This window comes from Aspergillus pseudotamarii (assembly GCF_009193445.1).
Source record: "Aspergillus pseudotamarii strain CBS 117625 unplaced genomic scaffold BDV38scaffold_61, whole genome shotgun sequence".
NCBI classification, from domain to species: Eukaryota; Fungi; Ascomycota; class Eurotiomycetes; order Eurotiales; family Aspergillaceae; genus Aspergillus; species Aspergillus pseudotamarii.
This window is the reverse complement of record NW_022475075.1, coordinates 91,566-116,025: the sequence shown is the minus strand read 5'-3', so window position 1 is coordinate 116,025 and position 24,460 is coordinate 91,566. Positions and strand designations below refer to the sequence as shown.

The 24,460-nt window shown below is 48.6% G+C and overlaps 8 protein-coding genes across 8 annotated transcripts; 3 read left to right on the top strand and 5 right to left on the bottom strand.

Moving 5' to 3' along the window:
- Window positions 1-183: 183 nt before the first annotated feature.
- On the bottom strand, window positions 184-2,569 carry BDV38DRAFT_257189 (uncharacterized protein). The gene has a single exon (XM_032055592.1). It carries the CDS (start codon window positions 2,092-2,094, stop codon window positions 352-354), a length of 1,743 nt encoding a protein of 580 aa, XP_031909889.1. The 5' UTR covers window positions 2,095-2,569; the 3' UTR covers window positions 184-351.
- Window positions 2,570-3,588: 1,019 nt separating this feature from the next.
- BDV38DRAFT_274026 (class II aldolase/adducin N-terminal) lies at window positions 3,589-4,786 on the bottom strand (the record flags this gene model as incomplete). Its single annotated transcript, XM_032057775.1, has 5 exons — window positions 3,589-3,611; window positions 3,851-3,953; window positions 3,990-4,175; window positions 4,407-4,465; window positions 4,531-4,786. 5 exons carry the CDS (start codon window positions 4,784-4,786, stop codon window positions 3,589-3,591), a joined length of 627 nt encoding a protein of 208 aa, XP_031909888.1.
- Window positions 4,787-5,554: 768 nt separating this feature from the next.
- BDV38DRAFT_295883 (peroxidase family protein) lies at window positions 5,555-6,440 on the top strand (the record flags this gene model as incomplete). Its single annotated transcript, XM_032062795.1, has 4 exons — window positions 5,555-5,642; window positions 5,693-5,930; window positions 5,981-6,252; window positions 6,310-6,440. The coding sequence occupies 4 exons, from the start codon at window positions 5,555-5,557 to the stop codon at window positions 6,438-6,440; spliced, it is 729 nt and encodes a 242-aa protein (XP_031909887.1).
- A 623-nt stretch (window positions 6,441-7,063) lies between these two features.
- BDV38DRAFT_295881 (uncharacterized protein) lies at window positions 7,064-8,471 on the top strand (the record flags this gene model as incomplete). The annotated part of the gene is made up of 1 exon (XM_032062794.1): window positions 7,064-8,471. One exon carries the CDS (start codon window positions 7,064-7,066, stop codon window positions 8,378-8,380), a length of 1,317 nt encoding a protein of 438 aa, XP_031909886.1. The 3' UTR covers window positions 8,381-8,471.
- Window positions 8,472-9,748: 1,277 nt separating this feature from the next.
- BDV38DRAFT_286443 (uncharacterized protein) lies at window positions 9,749-13,690 on the bottom strand (the record flags this gene model as incomplete). Its single annotated transcript, XM_032060671.1, has 2 exons — window positions 9,749-10,035; window positions 10,735-13,690. 2 exons carry the CDS (start codon window positions 13,688-13,690, stop codon window positions 9,749-9,751), a joined length of 3,243 nt encoding a protein of 1,080 aa, XP_031909885.1.
- Window positions 13,691-16,400: 2,710 nt separating this feature from the next.
- On the bottom strand, window positions 16,401-17,198 carry BDV38DRAFT_286442 (uncharacterized protein; the record flags this gene model as incomplete). The annotated part of the gene is made up of 1 exon (XM_032060670.1): window positions 16,401-17,198. One exon carries the CDS (start codon window positions 17,196-17,198, stop codon window positions 16,401-16,403), a length of 798 nt encoding a protein of 265 aa, XP_031909884.1.
- Window positions 17,199-18,101: 903 nt separating this feature from the next.
- BDV38DRAFT_295880 (LEA domain protein) lies at window positions 18,102-19,555 on the top strand (the record flags this gene model as incomplete). Its single annotated transcript, XM_032062793.1, has 4 exons — window positions 18,102-18,420; window positions 18,487-18,911; window positions 18,984-19,153; window positions 19,249-19,555. 4 exons carry the CDS (start codon window positions 18,102-18,104, stop codon window positions 19,553-19,555), a joined length of 1,221 nt encoding a protein of 406 aa, XP_031909883.1.
- A 1,608-nt stretch (window positions 19,556-21,163) lies between these two features.
- On the bottom strand, window positions 21,164-22,844 carry BDV38DRAFT_295878 (uncharacterized protein; the record flags this gene model as incomplete). The annotated part of the gene is made up of 2 exons (XM_032062792.1): window positions 21,402-22,844; window positions 21,164-21,208 (listed from the first exon to the last, which is right to left on the bottom strand). The coding sequence occupies exons 1-2, from the start codon at window positions 22,236-22,238 to the stop codon at window positions 21,164-21,166; spliced, it is 882 nt and encodes a 293-aa protein (XP_031909882.1). The 5' UTR covers window positions 22,239-22,844.
- Between the last annotated feature and the right edge of the window lie 1,616 nt (window positions 22,845-24,460).

Genomic DNA, 24,460 nt, shown 5'->3' with positions numbered 1-24,460 from the left:
TGGAAGATTGTTGAGGATGGGAAAGGGAGAAATGGTCTGGCTAGGCTACTAAAGAATGCTAAACCTACTAAATTTACCGATGCCGTGTTTTCGCTTCAACGGGTAACATCCCCGACATCCTCGTTTGTCGATCTTAACGAAAGTACTGGCACAATATGGCACGATCCGAATGATTTCCTGAGGGCTGCAGATTATGTCGATTACCTTCGAGGATGGCTTGATTTGATTTGATTTTAATTCTAATTTTTGATGTCTATTGGTCTTACCTAATCTGCATATTTAGTTAACTATCCACGCTAACTAACGCAATCCCCACCGGCACTAAAGTTTCACTAAACTACCAACCTTTCCTCAACCCGCTAGATCGCGATGATTATTCAATAACCCTTGTACCCCTTCAAAGTCGATAGTACAAGTCCAGCCTTCATCTTCGGGTAAGGCCTGTGTCGTCGTTTGCACCTTTAAAACCTCGCTAGCCACCTTCTGCAGCTCCTGCAGAGCAGATTGCCCTAAAGGCCAATGTTTACTAAACGATTTCAACACCCCGATCGCCAAGTACATGGAATCATAGCACTCCGTGATATCAATATTCTCGTCTTGACTCCTCTTGGATAATGCCGACAACTGCACGATCGCCGCACTCAGCAGCGCACAAATAAACAACGGCGTATGTTTGATCACCGGGAGCCGCAATGCTGCCAGATTAAAAATCCACTTGGAGGCAACGATCGCTTTCAACCCGTGCAGACGTTGGGAAGTTGTTGGCGACACATGGGGTTCGTTCTGCGCACATGCGATGTCCGGGTTCGGGAGCATGGAGATGAGATCGCTGCGTGGGAAATGCAAGAACATGCTGGCGTATTGCACGATCATGTACGCCTGGAAGAGCATCTCGTCCCCCTTGCCGTCCGGTTGCAGGATATCCCCCTTCCCGTCTGGCAGATGATGAATCCATCCCGCGATGGCGTGGTCCACGGCGTGGACTTGCGACGGGCGCATGTTGGAGTCGGGCTCCGTGAGGGTGAGCACGTTGACGAAGATGCGGACGGCTTCGATGCGATAGGAGTACGAGGAGAATTCGACACTGTTGGGGTTAAAGATTCTCTTGTCGAATTGGGTCAGCGACACGAGGTTGGATGGGTCGGGAATGGCGAGGTTCTCATAGTCGGTCTCCTCGCAGGGGAGGAGGACGTCGGAGAAATATGTCGCACGGGTGAACCGCTGGTGTCGGTAGAGACCGGATAGAATGCCCTCGCTAAAGACCAGCTCCCACCACGTCCGTCGCAGACTCTCCTCGAGCATGTGGTTCTGGTTCCCATGCTGCACGGCAAAGCTCGCGCAGTCCATGCCCAGTTGAATGGCCAGGTCGGTTGCCGCTTGGAAGATGGTAAAGGAGTCCATGAGTTCGTATCGGGCGTGGATCGCGAGGGCGCAGATCAACCGGGCCTGGACCATCTCGGGCGTCTGCGGGCTATTGCTACTCATGATTGCCTGGATGGTTTCCTCTCGTGTTTGCCAATCGACCGGGTTCGACGCATAGTGGCTGCCGACGAACTGCACCACCGCCTGGAGGTAGTCCGGGTAACCCTGCGTGGCGTAGAGGGAATGCGGGAGGAGGATGGGATGCGCGGGATGGAAGTTGCTGAAGTAATAGTTGACCAGACGTTCATTGTAATGGAGACGAGATGCCGTGGTGGCCGTGGTGGTGAAGCTGGTCAGCGGGGAGGCCGTCGAGGCTGGACCGGGAGCGAGGTTCACGGGCTGCGACACCTCGCCTGGCGCCGGGGTGTCTGCGAGGGAGAGAGGCAGCGCTGTATTCGGGGTGGCGGGGAGAAACGAGGATCGCGGGGTCTGGATGGCAAAGGTTGATATATGCTGCGAGACCGAGTCCAGCTCGGGTCGGTTTTTAGGCGGCCGTTGCCCACGGCGCGAGGGGATGTACGTGCAGTTGGACCCCGCGGACAAGCACCGCGAGCACTGCGGATAGCCAGAATTGCATTTCAGACGTTTTTGTCTACATTGCGTACAAGCAACTGGGGCCCGTGCGGCATGGTGGACCGCAGGTGTTGCTGCTGGAGCGGGTGAATCTGTCATGGTTTTGTGGGAAGCTGTGGGAACGTTCCGGTCGGGGAAGTGGAGGAGGTCGGCGTTGTCCTTGTCCAAGGTGCGCCAAACGATGGCGTGCGGACTCGGTCAAACTCGGGCTTCTTTCGTATCGCCTGTGCCGATAGTATTAGCGCCATCTCGACCAGTTTCACGACACTAGTGCCGTCGTAGCGCACGAACTAGTAGTGAGATTGGTTAGGTTGGATGTAACCGTAGCCTGACAAAATTCGTCGGAGATTGCACCAGCAGGTCAACGGATATATCATCCAACACTGACAAAGGGAAAGGAACAGCAAGAATTTCAAAGGGAGAAGACAAGCATATTGTTTCTCAATGACCTTTGTCGATCCCATAGACCTCGGTAATATAAAATGATGAGGTAGGTCTTGGCATCCCCTTAGGGCATCGGACGTCACAAGATCGGAACTTTAGATTATCAGTGCCAATGCAGAGTCTGAAGCCGACAATTCTATAAGATGCTCATATAGTACCTGAGCTGTCCATCGCAGTAATAGAAAAAAAAAATGTCGTATGTACCACGTTGTCGGGGCGAATATCCTAGTACATCGCGTGTAGCAGAAATTGCTCCAAGGGCGCGCTGTCGATAATATTACCCAGCGAAGGTCACTGCGTATCTGTCAATTATCTCGAGATGGGTTACAAGTCGTTGCCTGGTCGCAAAGGATGTGTGGTAGACAATCATGTAGCGTAGTTATTGCTATGGACGCTTCATGAAATATTTTCCATTGCCAAGGAGCTGACTAAACATACCGGTCACGACATTGTTACCACTCTGTACCCCGAAAGTACATCCTACAGTACTCCGTCGTGTACAACATTTTATATATATAGGAGATCAGCCACTAAGAACCAGGCTACAGTTGGTCTTGTGCTTTGGAATTTACTAGGAGTCAGTACTAGAGGGGTAGGCTCTTACTATCACTCTTCCAACCCCAACATTCTCTAGAAAATTTAGAAAAAGATATAGTGACCAGATTCCTATAGCGTAGTTATGGCTCTATCAGTGACTATAACATGGTAACCACGAGTGGGGTCCATATAAGGTGTGATTCGCTCCATCACCCAGCTCCATAGGAAATTTTAGCGGGTCGTGCCCAGCGGGGAAGCCGTCTCACTTGGCACTCACTCTATGCGGGTCAGCCTGCCCAAAACCGACCAGTGGACCAACCTACATGAGACAAGGATAATAATAAAATCACAATATGTACTTCTCAAATGCCTCCCAGCGGTTCCCCTCGCTCTCGCACCGTCTTGGACCCGCGCGGGTGATTCATGCGGAGATAATATCAACTGGTTGCGCGGCGCACTAGGTTCTATCCGCTCCGACAAGCTATACCAGATGGTCAATATCCGATAGTGCAAAGAGCCATGCGTCATTTCAATCATTTCTCCTATGGTTACTTTCTCGTAATATTCGTCTAGTATCGGAAATGAACTCTAAATATAACATTGGGATCGATACTACAGAGTTGGCATGTCTTGCACTAAAGAGAAGTCACTAGTGCCATCTATAATGAATATTTTAACTGTCCTTATCACTCTTACGAGCCTGTGGTCATCTGGAAATAACAGTTCAGGCATGATTGTAGTGAACGGCAGTTCAAACGCTAACTACTCAGGCCACGTTCCACGGCACAATTCCCCTACCCAGCAAAGTCCTCACCCCAAACTCTCGTTCAGCAACCTGGAATAATGGCAGCCCTTGAATATAGCCATTGCCGACCTATAGTGCCAACTGATACCCACGTGGCCCGTGCCTCATCTTCCCCGATTGTCACCAGCGACCTGCCAGTGCCTGTGGCGCTTGCATCTGCCGCAAGTTGGATCTGGTAGCATTTTTCTAGGAAGATAAACTAGGCAACTGTAGCCTTAATGCTCTGACCTACTGTCATCAGTCCATCATTGGCTAACAATGCCGCCTTTTTATTCCTCAGGGCTGCAGCAATCGCCTTTCCCTCCGCTGTAGCCAGAACGAGACCAGCGAAGTTGGAGTACAGCACATGGTCGTTCCATAATACACAGAAATCTTGCGTTAGCATGTCCAGAGTCTTTCCCGTCGCACACATAGCTCTTCCATAAAGTCTATGCGAGTGTGCAGCACATCAGACGTCGGGCCGAGCTTTGTGGATCTCCGCGTGGATAGCGTAAGCGGCTAGGAGTGTCAGACATTCAGTAACAAATGTGTCTTCCCGCTCCCTTCTACGGAAGATGAAACAAACCGAGGGCAGTAAACTAGACCTACCGTAATTGAGTCATTTATTGTTCTCTCCCTCAACTACATTGCCAGAGCGGTCGACACGGATAGGATCGGTATCTTCAATCAAAGAAAAATGAATTCCTAGGGCCATCAATCAGCAATTGCCTCGTTGTATATTGGTGGCTAGCAGATAGATTCGATCTTACCGAACGGATTGACCCAAAAACTAGTTGGATCCATCGGGTCTCTAACTGTGATGTGGCCTGCAACTCCCTCTGAAAGGTCAAACTTGGCGAAGATTCGAAAGGCAAGAGCAAGGCGGTGTTTCAAGTATCTATGTTTCTGGTAAGGGTCGTCGAACTTGGGAGGCTGCTCTGCTTCCTCGTCCATAACGGCGAGTTGTGGATCGCCATTGCGATATGAATTACTCTGCCCTGTGGCTGGTTCTGCTGAAGGTGTCATTTTAACTTACCGGGGAGGATATGCCTGTGTTCAGTAGTGCTCGTTCTAGCCGACTCAATTTGGTAATGGATATCTACCGTGCGATGATATATACCAGGTCAACATAAAATGTATTGACACCGAATGTACATCAAGAGCAATCTTTATGCGAAACTAGTCGGTTGTTGTTTCGGCAGCGCGGCGGAGCGGTCTTTTCCTATTTGGGAAATCCGACTATCCGATTTAATTCCTACTGCAAATTGTTTCCCTGCGGAATCTTTCCATTGAACTTCGAGTCTAGGGCAAAGCAACGGTGCGTGGGCTGAGAAAATATCAATCATCTCTTATATACAAGCAGATCGAGGAGCCATTCTATATCAATTAAGTAACAGAATTTAGTGTACTAAGTGGTGATTCCTTCATTTTGAGCTCTCTGAGTTACATGCTGCAGCACTTCGTAGTTTCTGACGTTATGTGCATTGAAAGCTGGCTACTAAGGACCAACCAATGCTGCACTTAGTCAGTATTTGCTTTTTGGGGTTTTGCTTTTCTTCTGCTCTTGTGACAGGTCGTATTGACGGGTTTCCTGCAGGATTATTGCATATTTTAGGGCATGTGAGTCTTAAGTATGCATGATGACTACGAGTGGAACGCCCCTTACTTGATGCATAGGCCAATAAAAGGATCTGAATATGTCAACTGCTGTCATCCCTAGTTCTACAGCTAGACATATATTTAGGTCCAAAATCCACCTGAATTCTTGACCTAAGGATCAGAGAAAACATCAGGATGAGGCTCGGTCTACTGGTGCTATCTGCTGCGCTTGCAAATGCAGTACCCCAGGAGATACCCTGGTCCCCACCTGGGCCAAACGATGGTCAGCTTCGATGTCGTCGATGCAGAAATGCGAAGGCTAACGACATACAGTCCGCAGTCCATGCCCCGTGCTGAATGCCCTCGCCAACCATGACATCCTCCAACACAATGGAAAAGATATTACTCAGCAAGATACAATTCGCGCAATGGACTATCTACATGTGGATAAAGAGCTTTCCGATACGCTCTTCGCAGCGGCATTGAAGACGAACCTCAAACCTAATGCGACTACCTATTCTCTCGACGATTTGGATCATCACAACATCATAGAGCACGATGGTAGTCTGAGGTACGTGGGGATCCAACCTAGTGAGGAAGCAAACCACCTAACGAGTTCAGCCGCGGAGACTACTACTTCGGAGACAACCATTCCTTCAACCAGACCCTTTTCGACCAAGTGAAGTCATATTGGACTGAATCCATCATCGATCTGCATTTAGGAGCGAAAGCCCGTCTAGCCGGGGTAAACAGGTCCAAGGCTACCAACCCTACGTTTGACCTCTCCGGATTCCGTCTTCGGTTCAGCTATGCACAAACAGCTACTTATATCCTTGTATTCGGTGATAAGGTCTCGGGGACTGTTAACAAAACCTGGATCGAGTATCTGTTCGGTAGGTATACCAACGCCATTAAGAATCTGGTGGATATCTAACATATCCTCTGTGTAGAAAAAGAACGGCTTCCGGTCGAGCTAGGGTGGGAAAAGAGGGAAAACATCATAACCACAGCCGACCTTGATAGTATGATCGAGAGGGTTATGGAAGCTACCAAGGAAATTGAAACCTCACAAGAGGCATGATGACGGTCGCAGATAATTGTTTTGGGATGGGAGGCGCATGTACTAATTCGGCCTGACCGGAGAAGGAAGGTCGTGCGTAGATGTTTGACCATTTTGATATTTCTCTGCTAGAAACCTATAGTCACATTGTTGATCAGACCGGTGTTGGCGTATCTCGTGCTCTATTGCAAAGTCTCATATTCGACATCCCCAGGGCGAGTTTGTAGTTGACCCTGAACACTGGGTATCGTTGCTAGTTCCTGATTAAAATGTTCACCGCTATAGGGCGGAGACGTCTACAATGTGCGCTCGATGATTGATTGACCGGGCATTCGATCATGGAGTCGGGTTGTTATCATGAATACATCTAGGTAGGGCTTGATATAAACGACCGCGTCGTAACGGTCTTGTAGTGCACTACATTCCAGTGTCATTCGGTCGCACTATCATCCCGCTTTACTCAGCCACTTGCCATCTTTAAGGCATAATAGAATTCAACTCTATAGCACCATATTTCCCTCTAGGTTGACAAGTGGGGCTTTGAAGGAATGGGTTCGTGGGACCCACCAAAGAGCCGCAGATTTAAATAAACCTGTTCATTTCCTGTAAATAGAGCCAACGCTATATCTTTGAGAAACTGCGCCATGGCGTCGGCTTGCACTCACTCCTCCATCTGCCACACGTCTTCCCCTCACGCTAGAACGGCGGGGTTCAAGAGACCTAATAAAGCAGAAAGACTGGCCGCAGGGGAACCCACAGAAACCCGGCTCCCAGAGGTGAAATGTATGGTCGATAATCCTGAAATCTTTCCTCCCCCCTTGATTCTACCCGGTGACGACCTTTCAGAGGACCCTGAGTGCCCTCCACAGAGCTATCGAGAATGGTTTCGTGAAGAAGAACGAAACCCAGTCACTACAAAACGCAGAACAGTTTATGTAGTGCCTGCACCGATTGTGGGCGATGAAGTTAGTTTTATGACATCTTGGAGCATGCCTCGTGATGTTGGGGAGATGCCACGCGTCCACACACCTAAGGTCTTGGATATTTGCGATTATTTGGCAGCATTCTACCATGGCTTGCCAGTCAAAGCCCTGACCCAGTCACCGCCAGAGTTCATGTCTTGGGAAGAGTCAAAAAAGTCAAAAAGAGCTCAGCGAAACCCTGAATATGTCGGACTGAGGATCGCGGATGAATGTGTGGGCATACGCACTCGAGCATGTCCTGATGGTGTATATTCTAGACAGCTCAATCTTGACGATCTTCTCGATGCTGCAATCAGCATGCTCCCCAAAGACGCCTATGCGCTTGTACTTCTAACAGATCACGATCTGTACGAGGATGATGAAGACACATTCGTCTGTGGTCGTGCATATGGTGGAAGCCGAGTAGCAGTGGTCTCAAACGCACGATATAACCCAGATCTAGATGCTCTCCAATCGGTCGATCGTCTCCACGCCTGGCCCCTGTCGCATTGTGCGGAGTATATCTCTACATGCTGTTCTCTTTCTGAGCCCAAGACAAAACGCCAGAAAAAGTCTCGCCCAGCAAAAGCACAGGCAAACCAGGAGCCAAGTGGCCCAAATAAACCATCACCAGGCCCCCTAGACATAGCTTTTTCTATCGGTCGGTCCCTGACAGCCTTGGACTGGACACAAGAATCCCTCGCTGCGCTATGGCTTGGTCGAATTTGTCGCACAGCTAGCCATGAGCTTGGCCATTGTTTTGGCATTGATCATTGTGTATATTACGCCTGTTGTATGCAAGGCACTGGGTCGATCCAAGAAGACGCCAGACAACCACCTTACCTCTGCCCTGTTGATCAAGCAAAATTACTACGTGCGACTGGCACAACCGAGGCTCAGCGGGATCGTGCTCTTTTGTCTTTTTGCGAGCGTTCTGAATTGAGAGAGACTCAATTCTTTGGCCCCCTGGCTGCATGGCTTCACGCAAAGTCATATTGAATGAAGATAGAATTCTCTTGGATATCGAGCTAAAAAAAGGAAAAGTCGTTATCTTCTTTCTCTTCCCATATTTCTACTTGTTCCAACTCGAAGGATGAGTCACTGCATGAGCGTAGAGACATGGTAATAAAGCAACTATCAGAGAATTACTGGCAGCTCGATCCCTACGTGCGAGCCCGCACTGTTCGTGATCACGCGGGGGTTATTGAAGAGGCTGGAAAGATTGGTTTCTATCCGCCATGCCCTCAGCCGATCCAGAGCGAAGTCGAGTCAAGTTGACGAAGGGATTTCGTTCGAATTTCCCCCTAAAAGACATAGAATATCCCCGGCTCCAACTCATTCTGCCGAGGCTTGGATCATTCAGTGAAAGCCTCATTCCCTTTTAAAGACCGCTGACTCAGGAAAACCATGGACAAGAATACCGATCTCTTGTCGGTTATTTTCATAACTCTCCCTATTAGAGTAAATGCTGCCCAGAATCCAACATTTAGTGTGGATGATCGCCATTTCTTTGTTAGGAAATGACTCCACTGAGCTCACGCCTGACAGAATTTATTGAATGGTATTGTTGAAGACTTGATACCATGGGAAGCTGTAGTTGGGCTCCAGGCTAAGTGAATTCGGATCATCAGCAGCTAGGCCTAGCAATGCATATACTTTATCATGGCTTGTTGACGCCATATGTTAACGATACATGCCGATCAGTTCACCGATGCATAGGCTGCCCCTCAAGCCGGGCCAATTCTTTGGCCGAACCTGCGCACCTTTGATCAGGTAAACGACGGGGTGGATGATGGTCAGCATAGAAGGGATTTCTAATTGACTGAGTCCTTCACAGAACCTGTACCCATTTATTTGGACCGAGCCACATATAATCTCAATGGGTCTAGCAACCCCGACATCTTGGAGTACCTATCTTACCGTGTTAGTTGTTTCTTGCCGAAAGTAACCAATCGTCTCACCCAAACACGACGAAACCACTTTCGCTCTAGCAACCTTAGGCAAGCCTCATTGGTTGATTGCAAAAGCTTAGGTCGTCAATTGGCCGACGATGTGTTTTACGGCACCCTGGATTTCGGCCGACGGCCCGAGCGACGTTCGCCGAGAGGGTCAATGGCCCATCTTCACAGACTTCTGAAGTGACATGCCCTATACCTAGGAGTGTGCAGTTATACCGTCACAGTACCTGGCATAACGTTTATGCACCGGTCGCGGGTGGTAGGTTTGAGGATTGGTTGCAAAGCTCTTGTCATACCCAACACTGTGCATATCTTTGAATGCTAATTATCGTGATATTTTCCAGTTGTCAGTTACTTATAAGACCCCAAAGGTCTGAGGAGGTACCGAACTTTTCACCACTCTCAGGAATTACCGACCTACGCCACTGTTATCTGATTGCATGCGGATATCGGTCCAAAGACCTGTACCTCGCGCACAAGCAGACGGAAACCGATCCTGCGCACCGGCCCCAACTCGTTGTCGTTTGGCGATGTCCGTGCAATCAAAGTCCTTTACAGACATGCCATGAAATGTATCAAGGACAGGAGTTACACTCTGGTCGGTATCCCCAATCAGTTCATCCAGTTGTTTTAATGGCTTTCCGCCAGTCTCTGGCACCAATAGAACCGCCCAGATGCCAGCAGGAGCGCAGAATGCTGCAAAGAAAAGTAGGTACCAAACCGAATAGACGAACGCATCGGGGCGTGGAAATACCGACAACAAAATCAGAAATCCAACACATACAGATAGCCAGTCCCACCCTCTTCGATCGAGTTGCACTAGGGAAGACTTCGGACGGTAACGGTCATCCCAGGGGTGAGTAGGAGACGCCAAGGATCATGATAAATAGGAATGCCATGCCCCATCCTGCTGGTACGTGATCTGTCCAGCTGCCGGAATAAGCCCTGAGAGCACCGCAGCAGTAGTGTAAACAACCACGCCAGCTAGAGAACAGTAAAGACCCCAGATAGTACCAAACACGTTTAAGCAGTCGGATCAAACGGTATACATAGTAGTTGAAAGAACTAATCTTGTCGAAAATGTTTCACTGCATTCTAATTCGTCTAACGCCAAATAAAACGATTGAAGAGATCCATCCAACATCAGTCTCCAGTCTGAGGCCCGTGATTCCAGGATACTGCCTGGTCCGAACCCGGCTTTGAAACTCAATCTCAACAAGATTTACTTCCAGCCCAAGCTTGGGCGAGTCGTCCCCGCCTATGTTGTCTTATCACTATCACTGTTGGTCCTGGTACCCCCAACCTTATCCTTGGGATCGTTGGCCTTCTCGTCCCCTAAACCCGTGATGGCACTATTGTCGGTAAGACTCTCTTACTCCGGAAGTGTTTACTTACTTTCTGTTGCTGCTGCTGTCTTCACCCCTGTGAGACGTTCCCAGACAGTATCGGCTATCACGAAGTATCTATTCCTAGGATCGTTCTGCTTCTCGACGAACCACCAAGGCATCATCGCCGCTGCCATTCTCCTATCAGACCTGATGGCCTTGAGCTGATCATAGACGCCGTGGGCTATGGCTTCCTTGATTTTCTTTTCTTTGTTTTGGTCGGGTCGGGGGTCCTTCTCCCATTTTGTTAAGTCAGTCGCTTTGCTGCTGTCAAGAAAACTAGAAATATTCTTCGCAACCGCCTTGCTCAACAACATATTTTCTTCATGGCTGGGTTCCCAATCGTTCACAGTGGCTTGGTTGTTCTTATATGCATCGTAGATATCACTTTCAATGGCTTCTCTCTTCTTCACGTTGCCGTCTCGCCACCCCTTGAGCCATTCTCCGAATTCGATGGGGTCTACATAGAGAGCCAGGCGATCGGCCGACGGAAGCCCAGCGGCCGTGAACTCTTCGCCGGGTGTTATGCGGCTCATCTTGATGATTGCTTCCAGAGATCGAGTGCCATGATGGAACCCCGAAACGTTTAGCAGTGCCTTGAGGACATCTTCTGCCACTTTGAACTGTCTACCTCCCACCTTTGGGCCCACCAACCCATTCTTTTCAAGTAACGAGCGAAGAATGATGGCACGTCGGACTGTGTATGTTTCGTCACTGTCATCTCTCGAGCTGAGCTTATTGGGTCCCCAGATATCAACCGAGCCACGGAGGCGGCTCACAAAGTCGGGCTTCTTCGCGGCCACAGCGGCCGGTTTACGGGCTGTTGCTTGAAATTCGGCAAAGGTTGGAGATGTACCACCAACAAAAATGAAAATGGCGGACCCCAGGGGTCGGAGATGTCCACGTTCCAGAAATTTACCGTCCTGCATCGGGGCAAGGAAGTACTGTAGCCACCCCAGGGCTTTGCCGCCAAAAGAACAATCGAATTCGTCGAACATGACCACCGGTACTTTGTTGGAAAAGGTCTGGTCTCTAATACTTTGAAACGCAGCGAGTAGGTCTGAATATTCCAGGAACTGGGACAGGTTAAACTCCAATTTGTGAATCTCTTTCCCCTGTCCACTAGCCACTGCTTTGATCACCTCGCCCACTCCGAAAGACTTTCCTGATCCGGGAAAGCCAAAGACACCAATCGAGAGCGGCTTAGTCTGGGGAGTCTTCATATAGTCCTGGACGAGATTCGCGATCCCTCGAAAGTTCTCCATTTCCTCCCTATCCACTGTCACTAAGTTTCCGAATTGGGCCGTGGGATTGCCTTCCAGGGCCTTGTCGGTGCTTTGTTTAACAATATTCTTTGCTAGTTTGAGCATTTGTTCTTTGGACTTTGCTACGGCACTGTGACCGTTGGTGAGAATGCTCCATCGTCCTGTTTCAACCTTTGATATATCGTCAATGTTGATAGTCAAAGGCTTATTTTCCGAATACATCGTCGGAGCACCCTCAGCTACATTGGGGTACATGAATTGTTTTGGATCGGGACTTGCAAAGCCTTTTGAAACCAGCGAGCAAGCCGCTTTCATCCCACATGCAATGGCGTCTTGCATGTTGAATGCGCTCTCACCGGCCAATTTAGAGACCAGCCCCGCTGTGAACGCGGTCGCTTCGCCAATCATCGCTCCGGACATATGCTGGACATAATCGCCTTCCACGAATTTGGAATTCGCGTAGTACAGGTTCAGCTGTTGGGGGTTTTCCTTGTCGTAATGAATAATGCCATCACATCCAAATCTCACAATGAGATGCAGAGCTTTCTTTTCGTCTTTAAACCTTTTGAGGTCTGTCGCAAAGGGGTTATCACTCGAAAGGAACTGGGTGAATTCCTCCACGGTTTTCGACCAAGACAGATGATAACTGAGCTGAACACCCTCCTGGCGAAGGTCCTCAGCGTCCACTATGATAACAGGCCGGGTCCCTAGTTTTTCGTACTTTTCAACAAGCGCGTCCAATAACGACCTCCCTGCTTTCGAAAATCCACCCAATACCTGGATATCGGGCAATAAGCCCTGGAGTGCCGTTAACAAGTTCTGACCCTCTTCAACCGCCTTTCCTTCGAGCAATCGGAATAAGTCTTTATCGGCGACATAGTTCTTCCCGGTCGCGTCCAACGGAGTGATGATATCTCTGGGCAATTCCGTTTCGGTACAATCCCGGACCCTCTGGATTGCCCCAAGTAAGTTCTTGTCGCCGGCAGTCGCTGTTTCCGACTGCAGATTGTTCATTAGGGCCTGGTTGATGGAATAGGTGGGCAGCTCTGTGAGTTCCTTCAGCCACTTCCAGTTCTCATTATTGGTGACCCCAGCTGGGATCTCTCCCTTGAGTGCGTCCAATATCTTTTTGCCATCGACCTCCCATCCATTCAAGGCTTCCACTGATTGGGCGTCCAGGAGCAAGAACTCCTTCAGCGTCTGCTTCAAGTCATCGAGGTTACTGACCACTTTTTCAAGCACTTCGAAAACGTTGACCCGGTATTCCTTGGAAAGGGGTCGAGAGATCTTGCAGACAAGGAGGGTTTCTTGTAATTCATTGACAAGTTTGAAGAGCTTCCATATCTCTTCATCTCGGTTCTGGATATGATCTTCCAACAAAACTACTGCAGCGCCTTGTCTCGCAGAGACAGTAATTTTGTCCTCCTTTAGCTTAGGATCTCCGATGTGAAGTTGTCGCTGGACTCGAAAGGAATCTTTATTCTTTTTATCTCTGAATAATTCAATCGACGAGTGGGGGTTCTCCAGGTTTGCCACCATGTCCCCTTCCTGGCGGTTCATGAGTTTCCCAAGGAAATACTTCAGCAAGTGAACGCCTCCTTTGAGACCAGAGACCTTGGCCTTTCCCGAGCCAGTCTCGGTCTCAGTGAAAACAACATGCTGTGAGTCGTTCCCAACAAGAACAATATCTTTCTCAGCCATGACGTACAGTTCAATCACACTGCATAACAGATCTTGTAGAAGTAAGGAATGCAATGAAATTGAGAAGAAAACCTATTGTGTTCTATTCCCATACCTTCCGGATGGAAAGGTTTATGTGTCTTTCAAGGAAACGACATGCAAACGGCAGTACCACAGGCATCGCCGTACCCAAGCAATTCCCTCGTCTTGGGCACATTTGCATTGATCAGCGTACACCTGTAGAACCATCTATAGCCGATCTTCGAGCTCCTGCACCTTGGCGATATTGCTTTCCGGTCATGGGTCGTTTGAGGGCTTCTCATAGGGTCCTACTCAGCTTCCTTTTCTTCTTCCTCCTCCTTTTTTCTTCTTTTTTTTTTTTTTTTTTCTTTTTACCAGTTAGCTTCAACAAGGTGCATATTCCTGACCCAGTATGCAGTGTGCTAGTACATACATATGTCGCCAAGGCCCAAGTCTTGCGTGTCCTGGTGAGGCGCAGGGCATAGACTAGCCGTAGTTCATTGTCTTCCGTGACGAATGCAAGCTGATAATAACAAATACAAGGGCAGCAGAACTTCAGCCAGCCACATATTCTGTACACGCGTCTGTTGCCGAACTGCCCCTCATTCCGAATTCGTCCGTCCGCAGATGATGCGGTACATGAGAGGAGGAGAGGCTATGTGAGTTGTCACATTTCGCTTATAGATGGAGACCACATAAAGGGTCCATTAATGCTTCCGAGCAAATCAACATTTAGCACAGAATAAAAGAGAGCACGACATGTACACATAGTCGAGGTCCGACCCGAGCCGCTGTGCAGTGCATTTGTGATTCGTTGATCTGGTTTTTAGTTGCATATCCGGAGGCAAATCAGAAGAGGGCGGATTCATCTTCCGTTCTTATGATCTTCGGTTTGCTGACGATATACTTGGAGGAATACCGAAACCATGAACTGAGCCCAAGCTAAGCTGGACACATCGAAAGTTGCTATCGTGGAAGACTTTGTTGCTTCAGTTCAACAACAATATGTGGTATATGATAATGTTAAGCTGTTCGGATATCCCACTGCAGGATGGGCGACCGGGAAATGTATTACGAGGCTGAATTTAATTTAGCTGACATCCGCAAACCATTTGATGGGTTCTATTTTTATTTTACCTTTGGTTTTGTGGGGTCCACCTCAATATACCTCCTTAGTACTTAGGTATGGGGATGAGGGCTACCTTTGGTGGGCTCGCTAAGCAGGGCATCACAGCCCGAGGCGACGTGTTAGCCTAACTTCCACACTGGTGACGTAAATTATACGGTATTTGCTAGTGTAGCAACATGGAATGGAAGCACCTGCAGCGGTACCATGCAGTCGGCATCTCCTAATAGACTATCTAATGGGTCAGTATAAGGAGAGAAAAGGAAAAAGCAGGGCCCGCCAATAGCGGCCTACCTAGTGGGTGAAAGCATTCATACCATACTTAGTGAATGCCCTAATAAAATAGATCATAGTAACTAACATGTTATACACCTTAAATAGAAAAGACTACCTAATCATATGAATCTTCTGTTCTTTGTTCCTATCTCTCCCCCCTCTTGCGTATGTGAACATATGAACAAGTAAGCCTCTCCATAGCCCGTAAGTTTATGGATTATAAATTCTAATAGAATCACTGTATTTAACATTCCACCAATGATCTGCGTAGTCAATATTGATAGCCATTGGTATGAGTAAGTCATCTTGAACTAAATACTTAAAACAAAAGGGCTTGGCGTAACCCGCACCCGTAACCTGAAGGTATCGCAAGATCTACGTAAAGAGGATTGGGAATTATTGTGCTGGCACTCACCCCACTCCTATGGCAACCAAAGTCATAGTACTCCGATGATCTGCATCCGCTGGGCAGCACAACTTTCAAAAACCGTGTAAACAATTCAGGTGACGATGGTGGGAGGTCTAACAACCAGTCGTGCCAATAGACTTCGGCACAACCCATCATGGGCTCAAGGTCCAGAGTTAAGACCTGTTACTTCGGCATCAACGCTTATCATAATTTGATACCCTATCGTCGTGGCTGGCCAGAATGTCTCTAAGGTGCTAACGGGAATCGACCAAATTGGAGTCTATGTCATTGTCAGTGACGAGCTGAGCCTCATGCCTCGCAGGAGAAATCCCGCCGTGCAGGTAGCCAGCTGGTTTATGGTCATAACAACTTCTCTCGTTGGACTTGAACACCAACCGAGGCACGTGTAGCTGGAAATGCGCCTTGATGTCATATGTCGTGGCATAATATACACTCACTGGGGGACCCGACATTTCCCTTCCCTTTGTCCTTTTTGTTTTGTTGGGTCCGGATTTCAGATGTGGGCTTCTATTTTGTTTGCCCTGAATATAGATAAAGGTCTTGTTGTCTTCACTGGTCGCGGTCATGTCGGGATTATCAACACCTGCCACGATGCGATCAAGTTCGGCAATGGTAGTCCTCTGTACTGCGTCGTGGGTAGATGTTACTTTGGTGGATGCTGACGATGCTAGAATCAACGCTACGATGGCAGACTTGAAGAAGATGGAGCCCAAGGTGCTGCTCGCTGATCACATCACGAGCTTGCAGTTCAAGTGCCTCCTTGGGAAGCATTTGTCCAGGTGTATGATCCCATATTTTTCAAGAAGCAAATAGACACTGTATAGCTTCCTAGTTTGAAAGAGACGATCATGGACTTTATGTCGCATGCAGACAATAAACTACCTAAGAACATGCCAGACACCGGATTTCAACAGGATTTTTGCGTAGAGCTCATGCAACCACACCATGGGCCCCTGCATCGGGAGATTACTTGTCGTCCCGGCCCCTTGGAAGAATAGCGACTTGAACTTAAAAACCGCCACTTTACTTTCTTGATCGATGTGAAAGGCAACCTCGATCAGGGCGTCGAGAGGACGCAGCCCCTTGTTGGAGGTTTTATCCCCGGCCCGGATCAGAAGGGACTCATTGGACCGATCTACCACTTCAAAGTTGCCCACAATATCGGTGCCTACCTCGTAATCGGACTGGAAAAGTTCGAAGGTGGACCACAGCTGGGCGCGGCTCGACTCGCCTCGGTCGAACCACGTGTGGAGGAGTCTTTGTGGGGCAAAGCCTGAGGTGTGACAAGGGTCTAGGGTCAGAGACACCATATATTGCAGGAGAAGGGGGAGGAGAGGGGCTGAAAAGTCTGAAGAGGATGATGCTATAATGCCACGAGGCTTACCAGCTCCCGCCCAGATTCCCCCGCAATATCTTTCCAGAAGCTTGTTCGGATCCTCAAGAAGTTGAGGACGGATCTGTTTTAAGGGCACTCTGGCGATATGCAAATCGTGAACCGTGGGATTGCCATTGGGATTATACTCCTGGAAGTGTTTGGAGCGGAAGATAGGGTCATTGGCGGATACGGGCACGTATTGGATGTCGGACGTGATGTAGTATACCAAAAGTGCTAGGCTACTGCCTCCGGTTATGGCAGTGCCTGCCGCCCACTTAACCAACTTAAATTTGGGTAGCATGTTCATATCATCCAAGGGTAGAGAGAGATAAGTCTTGTCTCCAGGTAGAGAGAGAAAATGAAAGATAGAAGACCGCGCGGATTAGGGCTGACACACACTACACCCGATTTGGGCTCGGAATCCGACTGAATGGAGCTCGGAAATCCGAATCCGGTATGGAATTAGGTGCGACAGTGTCCACGCCATTACCCAATGAAAGCATTTTAGAGCTCAATAGGCTTGAGGCAGTTATACCTCAGGCTGCTCATGGGTCCTGCTGAAGCTCCACGTATGTTGGTCAATATAAACACGAAAGGAGCTCTATCGTGGGGTGGCGGCCAAATGATATTAAGCCTGCGGCAGATGTCCTGGTGCCTGGTATTCTCAAGACTCATTCCTGTAACGGAAGCCTCAGAGCTTGAGCTAGTGCAAGAGGATACTGGCCAGAGCCCCGATTTGTTAAGCCATATGACGCCTGTAGCCTAAGTACACATCGGTTGTTTGGATCGACTAGGGGTGTTTCCGTCAGCGTTTGGCTATTTGGCCGTGCGCAGCCACACATTAGAGAACCATACTGTGTCTAGATAGTTGATTACGATGGTTTTATTTTATTTAACTTGTTCAAAAGTCATATAACTTCCTCGGGTCCTGCAATAGAATTGAGAAAAGCCTGTCCGAGTTCCGATGACTTCTCCGTATCTGAGATGTGCAAACAAGGACGGCTGTGGTCCGTACCCCGCACATCATGTTGATATTGAAAGACTAAATGTGGAGAAATGCAAGAAAGGGAGGGAGGCGGGTTACGTTAGAGGCACGGGAGTCCTATTTAAAATGACTACGCAGACGCCCTGTTGGCAGACACACCTAGCCGTTGGCATCTCGATTACAAATAACCACTACCTCGAACCCTGTCCTTAACTTACCATGGATCAAGTCAAGATTCCCTTAAAACCATTTCCTGTTGCACAGGTCCATGAGATCGAATTTGGAGTTTACCTCCTTCCTCCCTTGAGCCGCCGGGGCATAGGGCCCGCCCTTATCATCATCGTCCCCGATGGCCCACCAAATAAACAAGTCCTAACCAATGGAGTCCCAACGCCTTCCCTGAAGTGGGCTGAAGAGGGCTACACTGTGCTCGAGGTCCGAGGGCCAGCCCTGACTCGGGGGTATACCCTGAACCAAGCCATTGAGACCTTAGCGCAGCACGGCCAGTGCTCTGGACATGGTACCATCGGCCTCGTGGGTAAGACTGTTTTGCCCTTGTCCATATCTCTTATCAGAGTGCACTCCCGCTAATGTCAACCAATAGCATATGACTTTCAACTGTGGGAGAGAGTTCACTCTCTGCCGGAGATCAAGAAGATCACAGCGGCTGTAATCTACGGGGCTGCATCCGATGCCTCCGGGTTGAGTTCAAGTACCATCCCCACCGTACAACATCTGTCTGGCAAAGCGAGCATGCCGCTGCAGCGAACCGAATTTCTGATGCAGTACGAGTATCCAAAGATGAGCAGCCAGTGGTTTGCCCTCCCTACAGCTCCGGGATTCGATTATGCGACAGAAGCCATCTCCCACACACGAAATCTGACCTTCCTGAAGAGGCAGATGAATGGCCCTTACTTCGACCTCGAGGCCATCTGGGAAGAGCATACCTACTTTGAATTCGACAATCGGTCCGTGGAACATACCATGAACACCATGGTGCAAGAGCCATACGTGAATCATATTCCCACTGTGAGTGCCTTCCTCTCTATGTCCAAGAATCCCATTCCAAAACTCCCTAACAAATGAATCGGTATTTCCCAGATGACGGGGGGCATTGGCCGCCATAACCTGACTCGATTCTATCGCGACAACTTTATCTTCAGCAACCCACCGGACACTCAAAACGAGTTGATTAGTCGGACCATTGGCATCGACCGGGTCGTGGATGAGTTTATCATGACGTTTACTCATAATTCCGAGGTGGACTGGTTGTGAGTGTTGTTGTTGCTCTTCTTCCCTTCCACAATTTCACAGATCAGCTGTTTGCCTATGTTCAGCCCCCTATCCAGCTAATTTGTTCGAGCAGAATTCCTGGAATTCCACCAACAGGCTGTCAACTGGAGATCCCGTTCATGGCGGTGGTTAATATTCGAGGAGACCGACTCTACCACGAACACATCACATGGGACCAGGCAACTGTGCTCAAACAGCTCGGCTTGATGCCCGAGTATGTCCCGTATCCATATCCACTTCCAGACGGTCAACGACCGGCTGAGGGCAAGAGCTTTGCGGTCCGAGTCCCCGCGGCTGGGGCTGAGACGGCGGCAAAGATGCGTGATAAGAATGCTGTACCGTCCAACCAACTCATGGCTGGGGGAATTCAAGAAGTCTGATTCATCGTGATGACATCTGTGGGGATCGATAGATTTTGGGAAATCAATTTTTTGGTTCTGTCGTCGACCCAGTGAGAGAAAATACATGGTTGCATGGAATATGGAAGAGAACCGTGAATGCCTTTCCATATGTTATAGAGGGGCGTAACCTATAGGTGTATCTTAATCATGATTTTTGGCAGCGGGTTTTTTAGTCAGTTAATTGCATAATGTTTTCTCCTTCTTATTCCGCTGTTAGCTTTGCACACAGCCTTGCTTCAGTTCAGTCCTTTGGTTGGGATCGCTATCCGAGGGGACCTACTGCGAGTGTTGATCTACAACACCATAGAAGACGATCGTCAATCACCTAAAGAGAGCGGCCGGGGTCAGGCCTCGATCAAGAGCAGACTGGAGGTCATGATTCCGAGTTTCTCGACATAGTTGCTTAGAGCGACGTGCAAGGAGAATTGGCGCGTGGGTTTCGCGGAGAGCCAAAAAGGAGAACCCGGTGATGATGCCAGCCTGCCGGTTTGGTTTAGTGCCGGGTTTCAGATTCCAATGTAGATAGAACGATTTACCGTAACAGCTAGGACCCAAAAGACCCAGAGCCATGACACCTCTTGGGTCAGAAAGCCATCACAAACACTGAAACAAAGTGGAGAATGCAGCATCAGCTTTTATTATATCACAGCATCGTCTCAGAACTCGAAATTTGATCTTCACGACATGTACAAGGGGTTACTCTTCGTGAGCTGTAGGTAACGTTGACCGGCTTTTCTTCTAACTTTAGTTGAACTGGGATGATCAAAACATGACAACTACTCCTATCTAAGCATAGAGATTTATAGTTCCATATCATTCGCTTGTGGTAAATTGTACAAACAGTTACAAGTTTTAAGAGAACAGCACTTTAGTTTCCTCTCACCATGTGCGTCGTGCGCCTCCAATTACATACCAATTACTTACTTCAAAATATAAAAGCAGATCACCACAACACGTCTGGCTGGGATGACTTCATCATACCAGAGATTCTTCATGACCCGTCATTTTAGACTCACCGCCCCCTTGAATCGAATCTCCTGCGCGGGTCGTATTGCAACTTCAACACGAGAGACTGTGGCTTTTCCCGAGGCCAATCTCAGCCTCAGTGAAAGCCACATGCTATAAGCCATTTCCAAAAAGAAAAAAAGCCTTTGAGCAGACATGACAAGTGGTTAAATCCCAATGCACAACGGATGTTCTAGAAATATGATATGCCAGGTTTTATCTTCCACCTTATCAAACCGCCCAACTGAGAAGAAGAGCGTCTGATATTCCAGCGTTCCACGAATGAAATTTTAACCGACAAGGATAGCTGGTCAATCGGCGCAAGAGGCGGGGGCCGTACAAAGTTCCCTCTAGATAGAGTTGACTACAGTTACCTAACACCCCTACCTCATCACACGTTCACAAACGAATAGTCTCCTTCCACTAACCCCACGCGCGGAGAATACTAGCAAACGCGTACTGTGGTGTTGACAAATACCACCTCAAGGCATATGAATAGCCGTATCAGCGTACTTAGACGACAGGGGTGCGATTCCTCGTCTATATTAGAAGCCATGATCCCGGTGAATGATATGGAGTATGCTATGCAGATAGGTCATCAACACGACCAATTTCAAATACTCCAGCCTGAGGTGCTAGGATATCTTCATCATCCACCCAACGACCTTCCAGCAGTTATATCATATCTATCTTATCCATCACCTTATAGATGAACCCGAACAACCTGCCCACCATACACAGATCCATCCACTGTGCCCCCTCGCGTTGTGACATAGAGAGTCTTTCCATCCTGTGTGATTGCCAGCGATGTTGCCCCTACCAGCGTCGTATGATCATCTCCTCCTCCAACAATAATATTTTGCACTCCATCCAGTGAAACCTGTGCTACGGCATTATCTGGCTGCGCAAGGTACGCCACATTAAGATCTTCCAAAACCACGAAATCGTCCCAGTTATATAACTCTGCATTATTGAGCGCCGCAATCACCTCGATCTCACCAGTCTTTCGCCCGAACCCATCAATAGGTACTCGTGCAAAGATCTCCCTTGCGGTGTTGGTGAAGTACATATAACCGCCGGCCATCTTCAGCCCGTTCACTCCAATTGGGGTGGATGCATTGGAAGGTGCGGTAAGCAAGGGGTCTTTGAAGGCAATCTCCGCAATTCCTGTGTCGGTGTCGACGCGGAATACAGCTCCGAGCCGTGCGTCTCCAGCCATGACCACGTGCGGATATGCTGGTAGGGCGGCCAGACCATTCAGCATAATGGCATCAGGAATCCGAGAGACTACTTCAATAGTTGGATTGGTAGGGTTGGTGCCGAAATCCACGGTGTATATGGTTTCGTTGGTGTAGCTGTAGTTACCCCGAACGCCACCTATGATGGCAAACTTGTTGGTGTCGATCGCTGCAATGCCGCAGAGGGCGGTCGCACCCGGGAGGGCTGCGACGAGCTCCGCTTCAGCATTAGGCACGGAGGGATTAAGGGTGTAGAGGCGACCTTGGTCGAAGGTGGAGAGAAGAAGGCTGCCATCGGGCCGGAGAGCGGTGTTCTCGATAGCCACCGAGGTCGAAAAGTGGAAAAGTTCAGTGGTTTCAAGGGCTACGACCCGGTCTGTTGCTATGGCGAGAAGTGCTAGAGTAGATAAAAAACGCATGGTTCCGCTGGGTAGGAATCAAAGACTGTTATCGCGGTGGTTGTCCAGTTGAAGGTGTCCAACACCTCTCATGTTGAGATGGATCGTCCCTCGCTTTGTACAATAGTAGCGATCTCGGAGATTAAAGCAGGGTCGGCTTCAGGAACCTATTCTAGTAAAGTATTCTCGGGAGAAAGCACGGTCGATCTTGGCATGTTTGAGATTTTTAACGGTTGAATGAATCTCCACAATTCCTCACACTTTCTCAATCACCGGCAGCAATAGGAGACATATTGATCCGGTGTTCCGTCCTGGGATGTTGATCCACATATGGCAATGACGGTTTAGACAGATGATCATCGGTAGTGGTTGGAACGAATATTTGTATACAATGTGAGCTCGTGGATGTACTCTTTAGAGTTGAGTTGAGCGATCCACGAATATATATATATTAACGGCGATGGGGAATACAGGAGGAAATACCAAACATAGTATGTCACTACAAGCCAGGGGGGGAAAAGCAAAATGGTAAAGAACTCATGCTTTGAGAAGCCAGGACATGTCCCTTTCTTTTTTATTTCCCATCGAATATGCCTTGGCTTTCTCGACGGGTTTCATGGTGAACCCCCAATACACACCGAAAGAGGGCTTTGGATTGTGAAGCCGAAATTCTCAGGAGTTGTTCCGTGGAAGGGAATCGCTTGAGTTGATAATTGCCGGGGCAACTAAATTAGAGAAACAGCAGGCCTTAGCCACCTGAGGCATCGGTTCACATGATTTTGAGTGCCGTCGCCCAATCAGGAAGGTGGCTCTTCATGGACTTCATGAACATTACAACACGTCACATCCTCATGCTATTAATCGTTCGTTGCTGCCTGCATCACTCAGCCCTTGACTAGTGCCTTGCTTAAACACACATTTCAATGGACCACTGTCGAGACACGCCAAGTATGGTGACAGAAATAAGCATAGTGGTACAAAAAGACTTGAAAAGATGGTTCATTTCGCGGATGTGTCCGGTACATCTACCATCATAGCGAACTATGTCCGTTGATATACTACAGCTCTGAAAGTCCACTACAATAACAGTTTACTATATACACAACGAGTCTTTCAATATCTTCATCGTTATCAACACTGTGTGGACTACATATGGAAGAGCACGTAATGTTTCGTTCCACAATATTGTCCAGCATCTCCAGGGCGCGGGCGAATAACAAGAACTGAATTACTGAGTGAATGGGAATTTGAGGAAGTTCGCCGCGGTGATTCAACAGATAGGAGCGACAAGTAAGACGGGAGTGTCAGAAGGTTTAGAACCTGACTCCCACCTGCCGGGTCAGCTTCGTCTTCTGGCATGCCGCGTGGCCGGTACTGCGACGGGCGAACTTGAATCGCAACAATATGAAGTTCTGATATGATACCTCTTCTCCCGCGATCAAAACATGCTACCAAATGAAGTGCCGGCAGTTTAGTGCCAGTATATTTGCTTGGTACTCGCACAAGCGCGTATAAACGATTCAAGGTCCTCTATTGATCTCGCTGGCCAATTGCGCAAGAGTGAGTAAATGTTGTGTATGTGTCCGGCATCACAGCCCAGGATAAACCAAAGCCGAATAACCTGGGAAAAGGGCAGGGAATACAACCAGGAACCAAATAATTTTTGTCGGACAGAAAGTCCAGATTACGAACAAAGGAAAAGACAAGGAGAGATCATCCGCCGTAGAAGCCATAGCGTCTGGGTCGCTGCGCCCCATTATTGTTTGTCTTGAGGTAGTTTGACTTTTTCTATCCTTCGCCAGGCTGAGGGAAGTCTTATTTTTCTGTATCGTCCTGACTGGTGTCACACTGCCATAAGAGAGAAGGAGGCTAGGGATTTGAAAGAAACCAATGACGCAGCAAAGGATAAGGAGCATGACTACACGTCTTGGCTAGTTGTGGTAATATCCCCCGCACAGCTATTTCCTTTGGATAAATTCCGAATCGGCTAAGGCCATTCAGGATACTGATCGGCAAAAGCAAAAATCGGGTGAACAAGGCCTGAGCCCAGGTAAAACGCTGCCAGGCTGACAGAAGAAACTCCACCAGGGTAGCACCGGTAATTGATAAGACGTGCTCGGATCCATGGATGAGCCTTGTGAAGGCCGGGTCAGACAAGGCCGAATTGTCATGCATCATTCTTTCCATGGGAAAATGTATTCCATGGACAAAGGACAGACAAAAAAAAGGTTGCCTGAAAGCGT

Bases quoted from the DNA above. Each gene is read 5' to 3' on its own strand.
- BDV38DRAFT_257189 (XM_032055592.1), bottom strand. From the start codon at position 2,094: ATGACAGATTCACCCGCTCCAGCAGCAACACCTGCGGTCCACCATGCC.